At 48.7% G+C, this 14,536-nt stretch overlaps 1 protein-coding gene across 2 annotated transcripts in view; it reads left to right on the forward strand.

Annotated features, from left to right (window-relative positions):
- Positions 1-14,145, forward strand: part of CNNM2 (cyclin and CBS domain divalent metal cation transport mediator 2) — a 91,674-nt gene extending 77,529 nt beyond the window's left edge. The window contains exons 5-8 of one of the 2 annotated variants that reach the window (XM_081158941.1): positions 4,289-4,382; positions 7,519-7,584; positions 11,592-11,776; positions 12,677-14,145. In XM_081158941.1, coding sequence (XP_081015067.1) covers positions 4,289-4,382; positions 7,519-7,584; positions 11,592-11,776; positions 12,677-12,886 — 555 coding nt within the window. In that variant the 3' untranslated portion in view covers positions 12,887-14,145. The remainder of the gene's footprint in view (positions 1-4,288; positions 4,383-7,518; positions 7,585-11,591; positions 11,777-12,676) is intronic. The other variant, XM_081158942.1, reaches the window with a different exon arrangement.
- Positions 14,146-14,536: the final 391 nt, after the last annotated feature.

Here is a 14,536-nt window from a genome sequence, read left to right on the forward strand (position 1 = left end):
GAGTCCATCTGTCCTGTCAGAGTTTTTTGGTGATAAGCTAGAGTAAACTTGTGGATGGTTCAGAAGTAAAATTGATATGTAGTGCCTTCCTTACATGGAAAAGTTGTTATCTGAGAAGACACCCGATTGATTTTGAGCCAGGCAAGCCATTTCCTCATTGGGATGGGGGGAGGGGTACTTTGTATTCTGGTAGGTTTGCTTGAAAACTGTCACTCTTGGAGCTGTTAACACACATATATGACTAAAAGATGCGTTTGCTGGATGTTTCTAAAACTTGCCTGCAGAAAAGCTTCACTTATGTAGAGAGGGATCCAGGGCTGGGCGGTGTGGGGGTTGTAGAGTCATAGAATGTTAGAGCTGAAAGAACCTCGGGAACCCTTTAATCTATTGCAGTTTATGAAGTAAAATTAGTCTGGTGCAGTGGTTCCTAAATGCTCATACCTGACAAACTGTTCACTGGTTTGAGGCAGAGTAAGAAAAATGAAGACAGTTGCAGGGTCATAAAGCTATATGTATGCAGTTTAAAAACCTGTCAGTTATTCTGAAATTACATATTTTGGCGTTAAAACATCTGATCTTTTATGAAGTGATGATAACAGATAGCTGTGTTTTTTAAAATCTATTTTATGAACTAAAAGTTGGTGAAACCTCTCTCTGTCTCCAGTGTTGAGGACAGAGCCACGTTTCACTAGTTCTTGGAATGCAAAGCTCTAGGCACCGCCCCGTGTCTCGGCCTTGTCGCTCGATGGCTCTGGACCCCAGGGGGAAGGTAGCTGCCCTGCCCTGCTCGGGCGTCCCCAGAGGAGAGACCAGCTGGAATGGCTACAGCCTCCAGCGTTAGTCCTTGTGCAGCTGTCCGTGTGTAACCAGTGTACTCACAGCCGCCGCGACTTTGGGGCGTTTCTGGAGCGCCCGGGGCGCTGTTGTTCGCGCCCAGCCTTAAAGCAGGACTCCCGGGCCCCGCTGCCTGCTGGAGTCGCTCGCAGAGCTTTATTCAAGTTCTGCTGCCCTGGCTGCACCCACACTAGTTAACACAGAATGCCTGGGAGAGGGAGCCAGACAGCAGTTTTGGTTTGTTGTTTGCTTTTTAAATCCCCAGGTGTTTTCAGTGCACAGCAAGGGAGCGCTCCCTCTGCTCTTGAGGTTGCCCGGCAGAGGCTCCGAGCAGGGGAGCCGTGAGTGCTTCCTTCCCCAGGAACTGTCCTTCCCGTTGGGATTCAGTGTGTTTTGGGGAGTTACTATTGCCCTGCTGGTTCTGACAGTAGATCACAAAAGAACTGTGAACTGACACACATTTGCAGGGACACAGAACACAAAAGATCCTGTAACTCGTCAAACAAATTATCCAGGTCAGCTGGACTCCTTGCAGATGGGTCATTGTGAGTCTCTGTTGCACTCGGCCCTTCCTCGACTTCCTGCTCAGAAATCCAGGTTCTGAGACCGTCCTGCAGCCACCGTCCCCTCCTTCCCCTCCTCTCTTAGGGGACCTGCCTCCTCTGAGGTCAGACACTTGGCCCTGCATCCCATCCTTTCCCGCCAGCCTTTGGCTTTCGCTCCCTCAGTTACCACCTCTTCTCCCTCCACACTTCCTCCCCTCATTGCCCTCCTGTGCGCCCTGGATTCCCTGATCCTAAACCGCCTTCAGTGGAGCGCAGGCGCCCCCCCCCCCCCCCCCCGGGCCATTTCTCTCCCTGTGGACCTGCTGCCTGTGCTTTCTCCTGCCTGCTCTCCCTTCCCCTCCACCGTCTGATTTTTTCAGGACAGTACTCCTGAGGGCCGCCAGCAGCTCCTGCCACCATGACTCTGACCTTCCCTTTATGTGTGAGGTTCTTCCCCCCCTCGTTTCTGTGGTAACACAGCTGTCTAGTTCTACTTTTGTCTGTCTTGTCCTTTGGTTCCGTATTGGTTTCTGTCTCTCCTCCTACTCTTGGTCACGGGCTGCACCTTTTCTCTTTCCGCTTACTGTCTCTTATCCACTCTCAGATCTCTAGGTCTGACCTTTCTCCTGACCTTCAGGCTTCACTGCAGCCTTTTGGATGGACTCTTCAAAAGGCCTTTCTCGCCCCTTTTTATTTAAAACAATTTTTCTTATTTATCTTCACCCAAGGATATTTTTCCATTGCTTTTCAGAGAGAGTGGAAGGGAGACAGAGAGAGAAACGTCGAGATGAGAGAGACGCATTGATTGGTTGCCTCCACGGCACCCCAAACAGGGCAGGGGATCGGGCCTGCAACCGAGGTACGGGCCCTTGGCCGGAATTGAACCTGGGACCTTCAGTCCGCGGGCTGACGCTTTAACCACTGAGCCAACTGGCCGGGGCAAATGGCCTTGTTCTTAAAGGGAGTGTGTCCTTTCCTCCTGGCCCCCATCATGGACGCAGCCCCTTCCCCGCTTTCCCATCTCCTCTCAAGGTGCCCCATTTTCCATTCACTCACAGCAACTTCTGTTGTGATTCCTGAACCCCCCCTCTCCCTTACCCTTCTTTCTCTGATGGTTTCACCAAATTATGCCCTTTCCTTATCCATACTGATCTTTTCCCAGTCCTATGGTTGCCACTCTAGTGTAAGTCTAGGCTTTATCTTCCTGAAACCTGTTCCTCTGCTCATGCACCTGACCTCACCAGCCCGCCATTCAAGGAGCGCATAGTCTCATCTGCTCTCCAAACTGCTCTCCAAGCCCATCTAGCCCATCTTCTCCTGCAAACCCAGCGGGCCTGGCAGTCTGCCGTCACCCCCTCGACCTTCCTTCATGCTGTTCCTTCTCTTGGCTCAATCAAATCCTACTCCTCCTTAGATTTTTCCTTCCTGTATAAAATTATCTTTATAATTTTTTTGCTGAATTCTTTATATTCTTATTGTCTTTTTCCTCATGTAGAACTTCGCTGCTTTGTATCATTGATTTTCATGTGCTCTCCCCTCCCTCCTGGACTGTAAGCTCTTCAAGGTCAAGGACTGTCTTCCCACAGCATCTGCTCTAGGACCCTGCATGGTCAGGTTTTCAGCACCTATGGGCAGGTTGATTTTAATTATGGGTGAAGTTTTCAGTTCCTTTCTTACAGCAAAAGGATTGCTATAAGAACCTAAAAGAGAGACAACAGATAGTTTTCTGAAGTGATTTGAGAAAGGTCTTCCATAATTGGGAATTAGTATAGAAAAATAGGGAAGGGAGTGACCCAAATAATAAAGTTTGCCTTGGTGGGTGGCATAGTGTAGTATCTAGGTTAAGAGCTCATTCTTTGATTAATCTTTCTGAGCCCCCCACTCCTGATTTATAAGAGGGGGGCAATTGTGTCTTCTTCAGAGAGTTGTGAGCATTAAGTGAATTAAAGCGCTGTGCATTGCCCACACAGTTCCTCTTCCATACATGGTACCTTAATTTTTGTTCACCCATCGTAGAAGATACACCATAAAGGTCCCCTGTCACTGAGAGTCAGGGCCGTTCTGAACCTTGGCTTGGAAATCTAGAAATGCAGCTCATTTGCTAGGGCATTGTAGTAGCCCAGAATGCACATTGAGCGTCTCCCACAAAGGGATCATGGTGGACCCTAATGCTATAGGGGGGAGTAAGGAAGGCACAGTCAGCCTGTCCCAGGGGAGTTGATAGGAGTGAAGGAGACGTTGTAGACAACTTAGAGAAAGGGAAGAAGAGGGAAAACCCTAGGAGAGGTTCTGTCCTGATGGAAGGAGACTTTCTTCAGATGCTTTTCCAAGACAGTGAGGAGAAAGTACCAGGTGTTGCAGTGCCTCTGGGGAGTCTGGAGAATGGGACTGGCCCGCAGGACATCTGTGCAGTTGGTCAGGGCACTGTGCTAGTGAGACAGGAGTTCACCCCTGGGAACCAGTTTAATCTTCTCTGTTCCATGGCCACAAACCATGCTGACCCTTGACCCCGACTCTGCTCCGACTGGGGCTCCTGCAGGACAGCTTGGTGACCACCTGCAAGCATCTTCTCAGTGTTTGCCCCACTGACGGAGTAAGAGCGTCACCTTGTCATGACCGGGAGGGCTCCTGCAGAATCCACAAGTAAGGGTGCTGGGAAAATATTAAGTGGACAAGAGAAATGAAACATCACACTTTCACTGCCATCTCTGCATCCCCAGCCAAACCTAGTTTTCATATTTATGACGAATGAACCCTCTCCTCTAAGGGGGAAGGTAATCAGAGGCTTTACTTCCTTGGGATTGTAGGGGAAGGAATTCAGACAGAATCTAAGGACCAAATCTTGCCTAAGTTTGCAAATAGTAAATTTATGTACTTGGACTGAAAATGTTCTCCTTTTCTTTTCACAGGGGAAAGTGGAAGTAGAAGCTGGGAAAGAAGGTATGAAGTTTGAAGCCAGTGCTTTTTCCTACTATGGTGTAATGGCCCTTACAGCCTCTCCAGGTGAGTTGCCTTCAGCCTCTGAGGGCAGGGCCATGCTTTAGGAAACAGCTCTTCTCCGGTCACCTTCCTCTCTCTACCGGCCAGCTAACTCTGTTTATTTACTTCTTGAACTTTTTATTGAAGTATATCATGTATACAAAACACCTGCACAAATCATAAGTATATGCTTCTGTGAATTTTCACAAACTGAACATGCCGGTGTAAACCACACCCAGGTCAGAGACAGAACATCCTCGACCCCACAGGACCCTCCGCCACTACATGCCCTTTCAGCCACTGTCCCCCAAATTAACCGCTGTCTGACTTCTGAGCATAGACTAGTTTTGCCTGTTCTTGAACTTTATATGGATGGAATTACACAGGATGTATTCGATTGCATCTGGCTTCTTCCACCCAGTATTGTCAGGAGTGCCGATACTCTCTTCTCCTTGCTGTGTAGTGTCCCGTTGTGCAGGTGTGCAGCGATACATTTATTCTTTTCATTGCTAATGGACATTGGGGTAGTTTCCTGTGTGGGGCTACTGTGGATTGTGTGGCTGTGGACACTGTTGTAGCTGTCTTTTGATGAATGTGTGCACCTCTATCAGATCTGTATCCAGGAGTGGAATTGCAGGGTCACAGGGCATGAGGGCATCTTCCGCTTTAGTAGCTACTGCCCAACACTTTTCCAAAGTGGCTGCAGCAGTTCACACTTGTACCTATACTGAGGAGGGTTCCTCTTTGCTCTGCACCCACCACTTGGTATTGTTGAGTCATTTAAATGTCAACTATTCTTGAGGTTTTTCAATTTGCGTTTTCCTGAAGATGAATGAGGTTGTTAATATGTATTTATTGCCTATATCTAGCTCTTATCTAGAGAGCTGGCAGTTGAGTCATCCAGCTAGGGTTGTGTGCCATCAGGTGTTAAGTGCTCTGAGCACAAGATGCCAGCAAGTAGTGTCTGTCCTAGTAGGAATATGGACACAGATACCTGGGTCACCTCTGGGGTGGCATTTGAATGGTCCCTGTTAGCATTGCTTGCTTGCCAGGCGTGTGTGTGTGTGTGTGTGTGTGTGTGTGTGTGTGTGTGTGTGTGTGTGTGTGTGTGTGCGTGTGCGTTTCTAATGCAGACTAGAGCAGGGCAGGCAGGTAAACAGAGGTGATTTAGTGCCACCTTGTGGCCAAATGTCAAATGACACGATGTGCTAGGAAACAACTTTGCAAACCTCAAACTTAAAAATAGCCTGTCCTAAAAAAACACTGTCACTTCTGAAAACCAGTCTCAAAGGGGGAGAGATACCTGCAGACAAGTCTGTTTTTGTGGTGTTGGTCCTCATCTGTGCCACATGATGTCTCAGGGACTGAGATGTACAGTTAGAAAGCCAGGGAAACGTCAAGAATTCTCTCACATTTCCAAACCTCCCCTGTCCCAGATGTATCTTCTCACTATCCCTGGGCAGGGTTTTGAGTCACATAGGCCAGTGTCCCCATTGTCAACTGCCAAGCAATATCCAGTGTCAACACAACCCTGTCTAACCCCACTTAATTAGTTGGTGTCTCCTGTAAACTCGAAGGTGATCTTCTGTTTTCACTGCTTGTGAGGAGACAGGGAGGTTCATAACCAGGCTGAGAAGACCTGAGTTAAATCCTCAGTTCCATCATTTAAGGTTGACTGACTTTGAGAAAGGCCTTTGGCTTCCTCATTATTAAAAGGTTATAAGTTACGTCATGTGATTGCTGAAAGACTAGAATGTGATGATCCTCATGCGTGCTTTGTCACCTTCAACACACAAGAGGAAATGTTGGTATAACAGGTGTTGAGATTATCACTAGTATTGGCAACAAACCTCAAATTAGCCCAGGCGAACAGAATCAGATTTATAAAGTGATTTTGAAAAGAAAGCTGGAGCCTGGCTGGCGTGGCTCAGTGGTTGAGCATCGACCTAGGATCCTGGAGATCAAGGTTCGATTCCCGGTCAGGGCACATGCCCGGGTTGCAAGCTCCATCCCCAGTCGGGAGCGTGCAGGAGGCAGCCGATCAATGACTCTCATCATTGATGTTTCTCTCTCTTCCCCTCCTTTCCTCTCTCTGAAATCCATAAAGACATATTTAAAAAAACACACACACAAAGAAAAGCTGGAAGAGTACATTGTACATTTTTATTGAATACTGGTTCTTGAAGCCAATACTGGCCAGTTCATACTGAACTATGGAGTCACGTAAGGGTAAGTCCCATTCAGAGAAGGCTGTGAAGAGCAGGCCTTCCTTCCATACAGAAGACTGGCGGGGCTGCCTGCCTAGTTTGGAAATGCCGGAAAGGAAGGGAATACTGGTCAGATTTGGGATTTTGTATGTTCGAGAGATGCAATTAGTACAGTAATCTCAAGATAATATTTCTATTAATTTTGATTGCCTAGGAATATCCTACAGTAATCTGTCATCAAGATCTGCCCAGTTATATGTCAAGTATACCTCAATTTAAAAAAGCACCCCTGCCTAGAAAATAAGACCCTGCCCAGCATGGCAGTGTTGACTGGACTTTTCGATCAGATGTCTGAGAAAGCAGCGATGAGGACGGCTGTGTTCTGCCACTCCCAGGAGATCTGTGCATGACGTTCTTTATTTACTTGCCCTAACACTTTGAAATTTCAAAACTATTCCAAAGCAATTCAAAGTATCAAGTCAAAATTACAGTCAGATTAATTAAGGATGTAAATGAATTGAATATCCAATTGCTTGCCACAGATTGGGATGCTGTAGGCTGTGTGGGCATGAGTATCGGGGTGCTGGCCCAGGCAGTCTGGGCCATGCTCTTGGACCCGTTGGTTAATTGAGCTCCCCTTTTGTGCAGCTAGTTGTGATTTAAGTCCATAAGAAGAGCACGTTTTGAGCTGTAACCCAATTGGGTATTAATGGCTTACGAGATTTCTAGGTTAGTAAAGAAGCATGTGAACAGGATTTCGGCCTCCCCTTGTGTTCCTCTTCCTGGAAAGCGGTTTGTCCTTTCTTTGTTTATATAATGTCACATAGGCTTTTCCATTTCTGGAATCACTGGCTCATATTTGTAGGACTGGTATCCACTCCTGTCCCCTGATTGCAGAGATCTCCTTTCTTGCCTTTCGATATGGTCTCACCCTGTTTTTCTCCATTTTTCAGTTCCTTTGTCCCTGTCTCGTACCTTTGTTGTCAGCAGAACAGAGTTGTTAGCAGCAGGTTCTCCAGGTAATTCTGCATGTTTCCTTTTCATAATTCTTCTGATTGCCTCCCTGGACCCCCACAAAAGCCATCTTTGGTTTGTCTGTAAGCTCTAGCAGTCCACGTTTCTGTGCCTTAATAGTGAGCTGTCCAGGAACGTGTAGGCCCACAACTGATGCAGAAAGGGTTTGGGATGCTGGGAGGGAATCTTGGGACACAAACGGTGATGAACACAGAAAGGGACAGTGGACTGTCAGTGTTCCTTGCCTGTCCCACCACAACGCTGACCTTGGCTTTTCCGGGTAGCCAAGGCGGCTGCTTTGGTTCTTTCTCTGACCTCAGCAGTCATGGTGTGTGAGGCAGAGGTCCCAAGGACTCAAAACCCGAGGATGCCTCTACAGAACGCACAGCCGAAAGCCTGGGGGACTGAACTTTCCTGGTGACCCGCAGCATTCCGTCTCTGGTCCTTCCAGCATCCGTGCGAACGGGCTGCGTGTATTCTGCCCTCTGTCAGGCAGGTGGCCCCGCTGCTCCTGTCTCCCCTCTGTTTTGGAGTCAGTGCTGTGCACATTCCTACCCAGCAGCTGGTGATTGCCCTGCAGGAGAGTTGGTTGTGCCTGGCTCATATATCCAACTGCTAAAAACGAAGGCAAAGGCTTAATCTTTCTTTAATTAAAACTGCTGGGCTTTCCTATTTGATAGTATAACTTTTCTCTGTTTATTTTGTTCCATACAGCTTAGGTTTTTAAAAAATCTGACTAATGAAATTTGTGTTTCATAAGCCAGTTTCAGCAAAACTCTAAAATGCTGATGTTTAGCAAAGGAGGCAGTACTTGTCATAGAAACTGTTCCCTCAGATCTTTGCTCTGAAAACTTTGGGGTATTTGGGGGTAAGGGATTATTCATAAGGCTATTTGAATCAAACCAGTTGGCAGACTGTATGTACATAAACATATATGTGTACACACACATATATATGCATATAAGTAGTATTTATGCATATGTATATGTTTTTTTCTCTCCCCATTTTATTTGCTGGCATCTGCCACCTATTTAAAATGTCATAGAAGCTGAAGTAGAGTGACTTTTGGATGAAGCTCATGGAAATGTCATCTGTTTTTTATATTTCCCATAAACCTTAAGAGATTTCTCAGCTCTGCCTGCTCCATCTGAGCCGTAACAGAAAACCACATTTGTGGGTCCAGGCCCCAGGGATGCTGGCAGGAGTGTAACATGACTCCTAAGAAATGGGTGGACTAAACCAGTGATTTCCAGCCTGTTGCACAGGTGCCTAGGGCTGGGGACCTTGCTTTATTGTATCTTTCTAGCTTAACTAGCAAAAAAGGGATTCCTAGGTAGGATGAATTTAAAAAGCCAAGACAAAAAGCAGAAAGAAAACAGTTCTGAGAAGGCATAATGAGGAATTAAAATTGAAAGTTGTTTTCATAATTGTCTACAATTTTGGCACATAAATTTGGCAACAAAGCGTGACCTGAACTAGGGGAGGCCACGTGGAGCCTTTATTCCCCTTCCAGTGAGTATACATACAGCTCACTGCACGTCGAGGGAAGGCTGGTCCGCTCCTCCAGACTGTGGCTGTGAGGCCGGGCACTGGGTCCCTGGCAAAGGAGAGGGCTCCTCACAGCAGCAGAGGCAGCCGGTGAGAGGAAGCCGACTGCCAGAGAAAATGCCCCGTAACCCTCCTGAGGAGAAAATGACAGGGGACTCGGAAGTACTGCCTCAGGCCTCAACATCTACCTGCCAACACACAAGTCTGGTCAATAAGCAAAGTGCCCTTTAAATGTTTCATTTTTATTACTTTTAAGTTGTAACACACAGAAGTGAACAACATTTTGAAGGTCGCTGTAGAAATGGTGATGTGATTTGGGGCTAAAGCTCAGGGATACAGTGGGATCTCTTGTTTCAAAGAACTGTCGAATCTGTCGGCTGGGTGAGGTGACTGCAGGCAGGAAAGGCGCGCGGCGAGGGCAGGCTCATGGCGAGGGCAGGCGCGTGGCGAGGGCAGGCGCATGGGGAGGGCAGGCACACGGCAAGGGCAGGCTCACGGCGAGGGCAGGCGCACGGGGAGGGCAGGCGCACGGCGAGGGCAGGCTCACGGCGAGGGCAGGCGCGTGGCGAGGGCAGGCGCGTGGCGAGGGCAGGCGCGTGGCGAGGGCAGGCTCACGGCGAGGGCAGGCTCACGGCGAGGGCAGGCGCGTGGCGAGGGCAGGCGCGTGGCGAGGGCAGGCGAGTGGCGAGGGCAGGCTCACGGCGAGGGCAGGCTCACGGGGAGGGCAGGCGCATGGCGAGGGCAGGCCTATGGCGAGGGCAGGCCTATGGCGAGGGCAGGCCTATGGCGAGGGCAGGCGCATGGTGGGGAGGTCTGGAGGCTGCTAACGGGAAGGAACGTAATGATGTTACTCCGGCTCATTTATCGGGTACTTAATGGGTGTCAGATGCTATGCTGAGCACTCTCTGCATTACCTCACTTTGAATATTCCTCAGACCACATAAGGTGGGTACTATTACTATCTGCCTTTTACAGGTGAGGAATCCGAGGCTTTGCAAAGCTGGGGTATCTGATCCAAGTCCTGCTCTGCTGAACAGAAAACATCTGATCAGTTATTAGTTCGCTTCATTCTCTTAGAACATAAGTGGAAGCAACAAGAGGAACTGCTACTTTGAGTTAAATTTTGACCTAAAAATGGAAAATTGGTTCATGAGTATTTGCCATGTTTTGTTCTGGGTGTCATTTTAGGAGGGACATTTATGAATGAAGTCTCAGATGGTGGTCAGGATGGGGTTAAGGGGGTAAAACACATGAGATGAAGAAGAGTTGAAACACTTCATTTGGAGAAGAGATTTAAGGAGAACATACCATCTTTGAACTTTTAAAGGCTATTTCAAGTAGCAAGGGACCGAAAGTTACTCAGCTCCATAGAGTGGAGGCAGATTTTGATGGGCATGATGGCAGATTTTCCAGTAGCTGAAGAGTGGGACCAGCCAGGGGCCAGCTCCTCTGTGGCGCATCTGTCAGGGATACATTGCCAAGAGGAGCCAACCATCAGATGGGAGAACTGATGCAATTCAGGACCTGTCCAGTGTAAGACACCCGGTCAGTATTTGTGGGATAGATTTGACTGGGAATCAAAAATGGAAGAAGCTGTGGATCTTATTTTAAAGGAATTTATATCAGAAGCTGTGGTAAACTTCCCTTTAAGAGCAGCATCACTTAGACTCACCTCACTGTCCTTTTACTGTCAGTCTCACTGAAGAATCACCCAGCACCTAAGGTAACTTAATCAAACCTTTTAAGGGTTTGGTGTCTCCTAGTGTTGAGACATATCCCAGCTGTCTGATGGGGATTTTATTGGAGGTAGGGTATGATCCCTTTAAAACACATACTGATTCTTTTTATTTTATATACATATATATATATCTTTATTGATTTCAGAGAGAGGAAGGGAGAGGGAGAGAGAGTTGAAACATCAATGATGAAAGAGTCGTCATTGATCGGCTGCCTCCTGCATGCCCCCAACTGGGGATCAAGCCTGCAACCTGGGCATGTGCCCTGACTGGGAATCGAACCACGATCTCCAGGATCCTAGGTCGATGCTCAACCGCTGAGCCATGCCTGGCCGCGCACCTACTGATTCTTGAACATCCTCAAGAGTCCTTTGCTTTTGCTTCTGGCTTGGGCCTTGCTTCCCCTTGGCCTGTGCATTTCGTAGCACTTGGCGATGCTCCTGACCTAGGGGTGCGTCACAGGGTCTGTGCTGTCAGCGACTCAGGGAGGACCGTGTCCGTTCACACGGACGGCCTGAGCAGCTCATCTCAATGGGACCCTTCGCTGATGGGAAGCCACAGCTCCTGTGGGAGGTCTGCGTGGTGAGCTGTATGGCTGAGGCGTTTGGCATAAGTTGATTAAACCTGTCTATTTATTACTACTTTTTTGTTATTTGGAAAATTAAAAGCTTCTTTTATTTCTACCTCACTTAAAAGGTGGTTGGGTTTTTCCCCCCCACTGTTTCCAGGTGAAAACAAGTCACCTCCTCGCCCATGTGGCTTGAATCACTCAGACTCGCTCAGTCGAAGTGACCGGATGGACGCAATCACACCTTCATTGGGGAGCAGCAATAATCAGCTCAACTCTTCATTCCTTCAAGTGTACATCCCTGATTACTCAGTGCGCGCCCTTTCTGATCTCCAGTTTGTTAAGGTAAGAGCAGAGAGAGCTGCTTGGCTGGACCTGGCAGTTCAAGGTCAAGTCCACAGCCCACCGTTTGGCTCCCCAGCCCCTCCACTGAGCTTCCTTCCCCTTGTCATTTTGTGGTGCCCTGCCTCCAACTACTGTGCCCAAGACTCAGGTGGGGAAAAACATTTATCTCCTTTGCTCTGTCAAATGAGTTGCCATTGTGTCCGGGGGTGAGAGCTGGAGAGCTAAGAAACAGAATCAACCTTTTCCAACAAGGCTTCATGAGCTCAGGGCTCCAGTGGCTCTGGTTGGCCCTGAAAGGGCAGAGGTCGGAGACTCGGAAGACTGGCCAGGATGGAGTGGGAAGAGCCCTCCACTTACCTTCTGCCTGGGAGACGGGGTTCTTTTCTTAGTCTGAAATAAAGATGTCCTTTGGAGAATGAGCCAGCTTTAGCTGATAGAAGCCTAGCTCCATTTTCTAGTCTTTGTGAGACAAAATTTGGAAATGGCTTAAATCAGCAAAAGCTGACTTGTTAATCAGAGTCAACTTGGACTTTGAAAAGTGGCTCAGTTTGGCAGCTCTTCCTCCTGGGATCATGCCCGCGGCTTACCCCTACCCCTCCCCTCCCCTCCAGGAACCGTTACCTTTACCTTCCTCTCTCCTGAGCTCCCAGGGCCTTTCTTTTGCCTCTGTAACTTGCTTCCTGAGCCCATTCCTTCTACAGCTCCCTCCTACTACCTCTGTGACTTTCTAAATAAATATTCTCTTATTAAAAAAGTGGCTGTTTGTACTCCAGGATGACTTTCTCCTAGAAAAACGACTAGGGGCCTTTCGGGGGACTTAACATGTAATACGATGTCCAGACGAGAACCTAAAACTAAGCATTATCTTGGTTTGTTTTCTGTACCATCTTCTGGCCCCAGATCTCAAGACAGCAATACCAAAATGCCTTGATGGCATCCCGGATGGACAAAACTCCTCAGTCTTCAGACAGTGAAAACACTAAAATTGAATTGACTCTTACGGAGCTGCACGACGGGTTGCCAGACGAGACGGCCAACCTGCTCAATGAACAGAACTGTGTGACGCACACCAAGGCCAACCACAGCCTACACAGCGAAGGCACCATCTAGGGCGCCCGCGGCCCTCGCCCCCACTCCCAAGGCCCGGGCCAGGCCGTGGCCTTGCCTCTGTCTGACAGTGAACCCCCTTAGTGTGAGCTTGTGTGCCATGCTGCGTCCTGCAACATCCTGAGACCAAAGACTTTGTCCCTTCCTGGAAGCAGCAGAGGAGGTCGGCGAGGGCAGGAATGGAGACTAGAGCTGGAGATCGACAGCTGGGGTGTGGCGTTCGAGATTTTGGAAATGAACTTCCACCCAAATAGAATCATGTTTATTTTTTCAGCTGTATCTTTTATTATTCACTCTCCTCCTTCCTTGATTTGCATGAAGTTGAAAATTGTTGGGGTTTATTTTTTTCAAGAGATCATGTTTTAAAAAAGTGTCTTTTGCAGAGTTTTAAGTTGTTCTGCCTGAACTCTGCTGTGACCCCATGATGTGGCCCTAATAGGATGGACTTGCCCCTCCCTTGGCCCTCCATGGCCCTCCCAGCGAGGGGCCCCCTTCCTCCATGCCCCAGCTGGTGTCGCTGTCGAACTTGAAGGATGAATGAAGAAAACCCTGTTGCTGCAGACCTGCCAAGTCTGTGACATTGCAGGGTGGAGCCTGCACGGGGACCTGCAGTCACCTCTCTGAGCTCAGTGTTGTTTTAAGTTAATGTTTAACTGTGTCCCTTTCCCTCAGAAAGGTTTAACATTTGCTTGGAATGTGATTTTGCCCCCACTCTTAAGGAATTTTTATCACCAAAATGAATGTTAATGAATTTTAAGCCCATGGTTTATCATTGGCAAGAAACAAGGTGACTTCACCCCGACATTCCGACAGCCTGGGACCTCCTCCCGGCCCCAGCTTACAGAGCGCCGTCACCCACCTCCCTGCCCCGCTCCTTAACCGAGATGCTGCTACACAGATGCCAAACGGAAACCTTCCCGGGAGTGACCACGTGGCTGGAGCTCAGGCCCCGCCCCCGCCCTGGGGGGGTGATCGGCCGGCGAGAGCCAACCTTCCAGCCCCCGCTCTTTGCTCCACCCCAGAGGCGTTTCTAGGCCCATATATTTAAAAGAGGGCACTTTGGGGACTGCCAGCCCCACCCCGCTTTCCAGGGAGCCAACTGTCCCTCTTCCCTTGTGTCCCTGGGCCTGTGGGGCCAGGTCATGGCTGTGTGTGTGTGTGTCCCCAGGACCTCTGTGCCTCCCACCTCAGACGTGGTCCACGCCAGAGAGGCTGCCTGTACAGCCAGGGGCAGTTTGGCCCTGAACAGGGATTCAGAAACCAAATGTGTGTTGTGGCCATTTCATGTGTGTCTCTGTCTTATTTTAATACCAAATTCATCACGTGTAGAGAAATTAGTGTCAGGAGGTATTCCCTGAGTGCCTCAATTCTTAACTCTTGTCTGCGTTTTAAGTGTTAGCCTAAGGGATATGTGCATTTTGTTGGCAACATTCTTACACTGAAGTGAATTCCTACTGACCAGTTTTCCTATAGCAACGTCAGTCCCCACTGCAGCCAGTCACTAGCCAAGACGACAGCATTGTCTCCGTTGGGTCCCACTGAACGAAGGGAAGCCCCGGGGCTTAGCAGCAGTTGGCTTCTCCCTCCTCACGGTAGGGATGCGCACTGGCGAGTATTTCCTCTGGGGTGTCAGGACTGGAGTGTCTTCCTCAG

The sequence above is a fragment of the Miniopterus schreibersii genome (genome assembly GCF_964146895.1).
Source record: "Miniopterus schreibersii genome assembly, chromosome: 14".
NCBI lineage: Eukaryota > Metazoa > Chordata > Mammalia > Chiroptera > Miniopteridae > Miniopterus > Miniopterus schreibersii.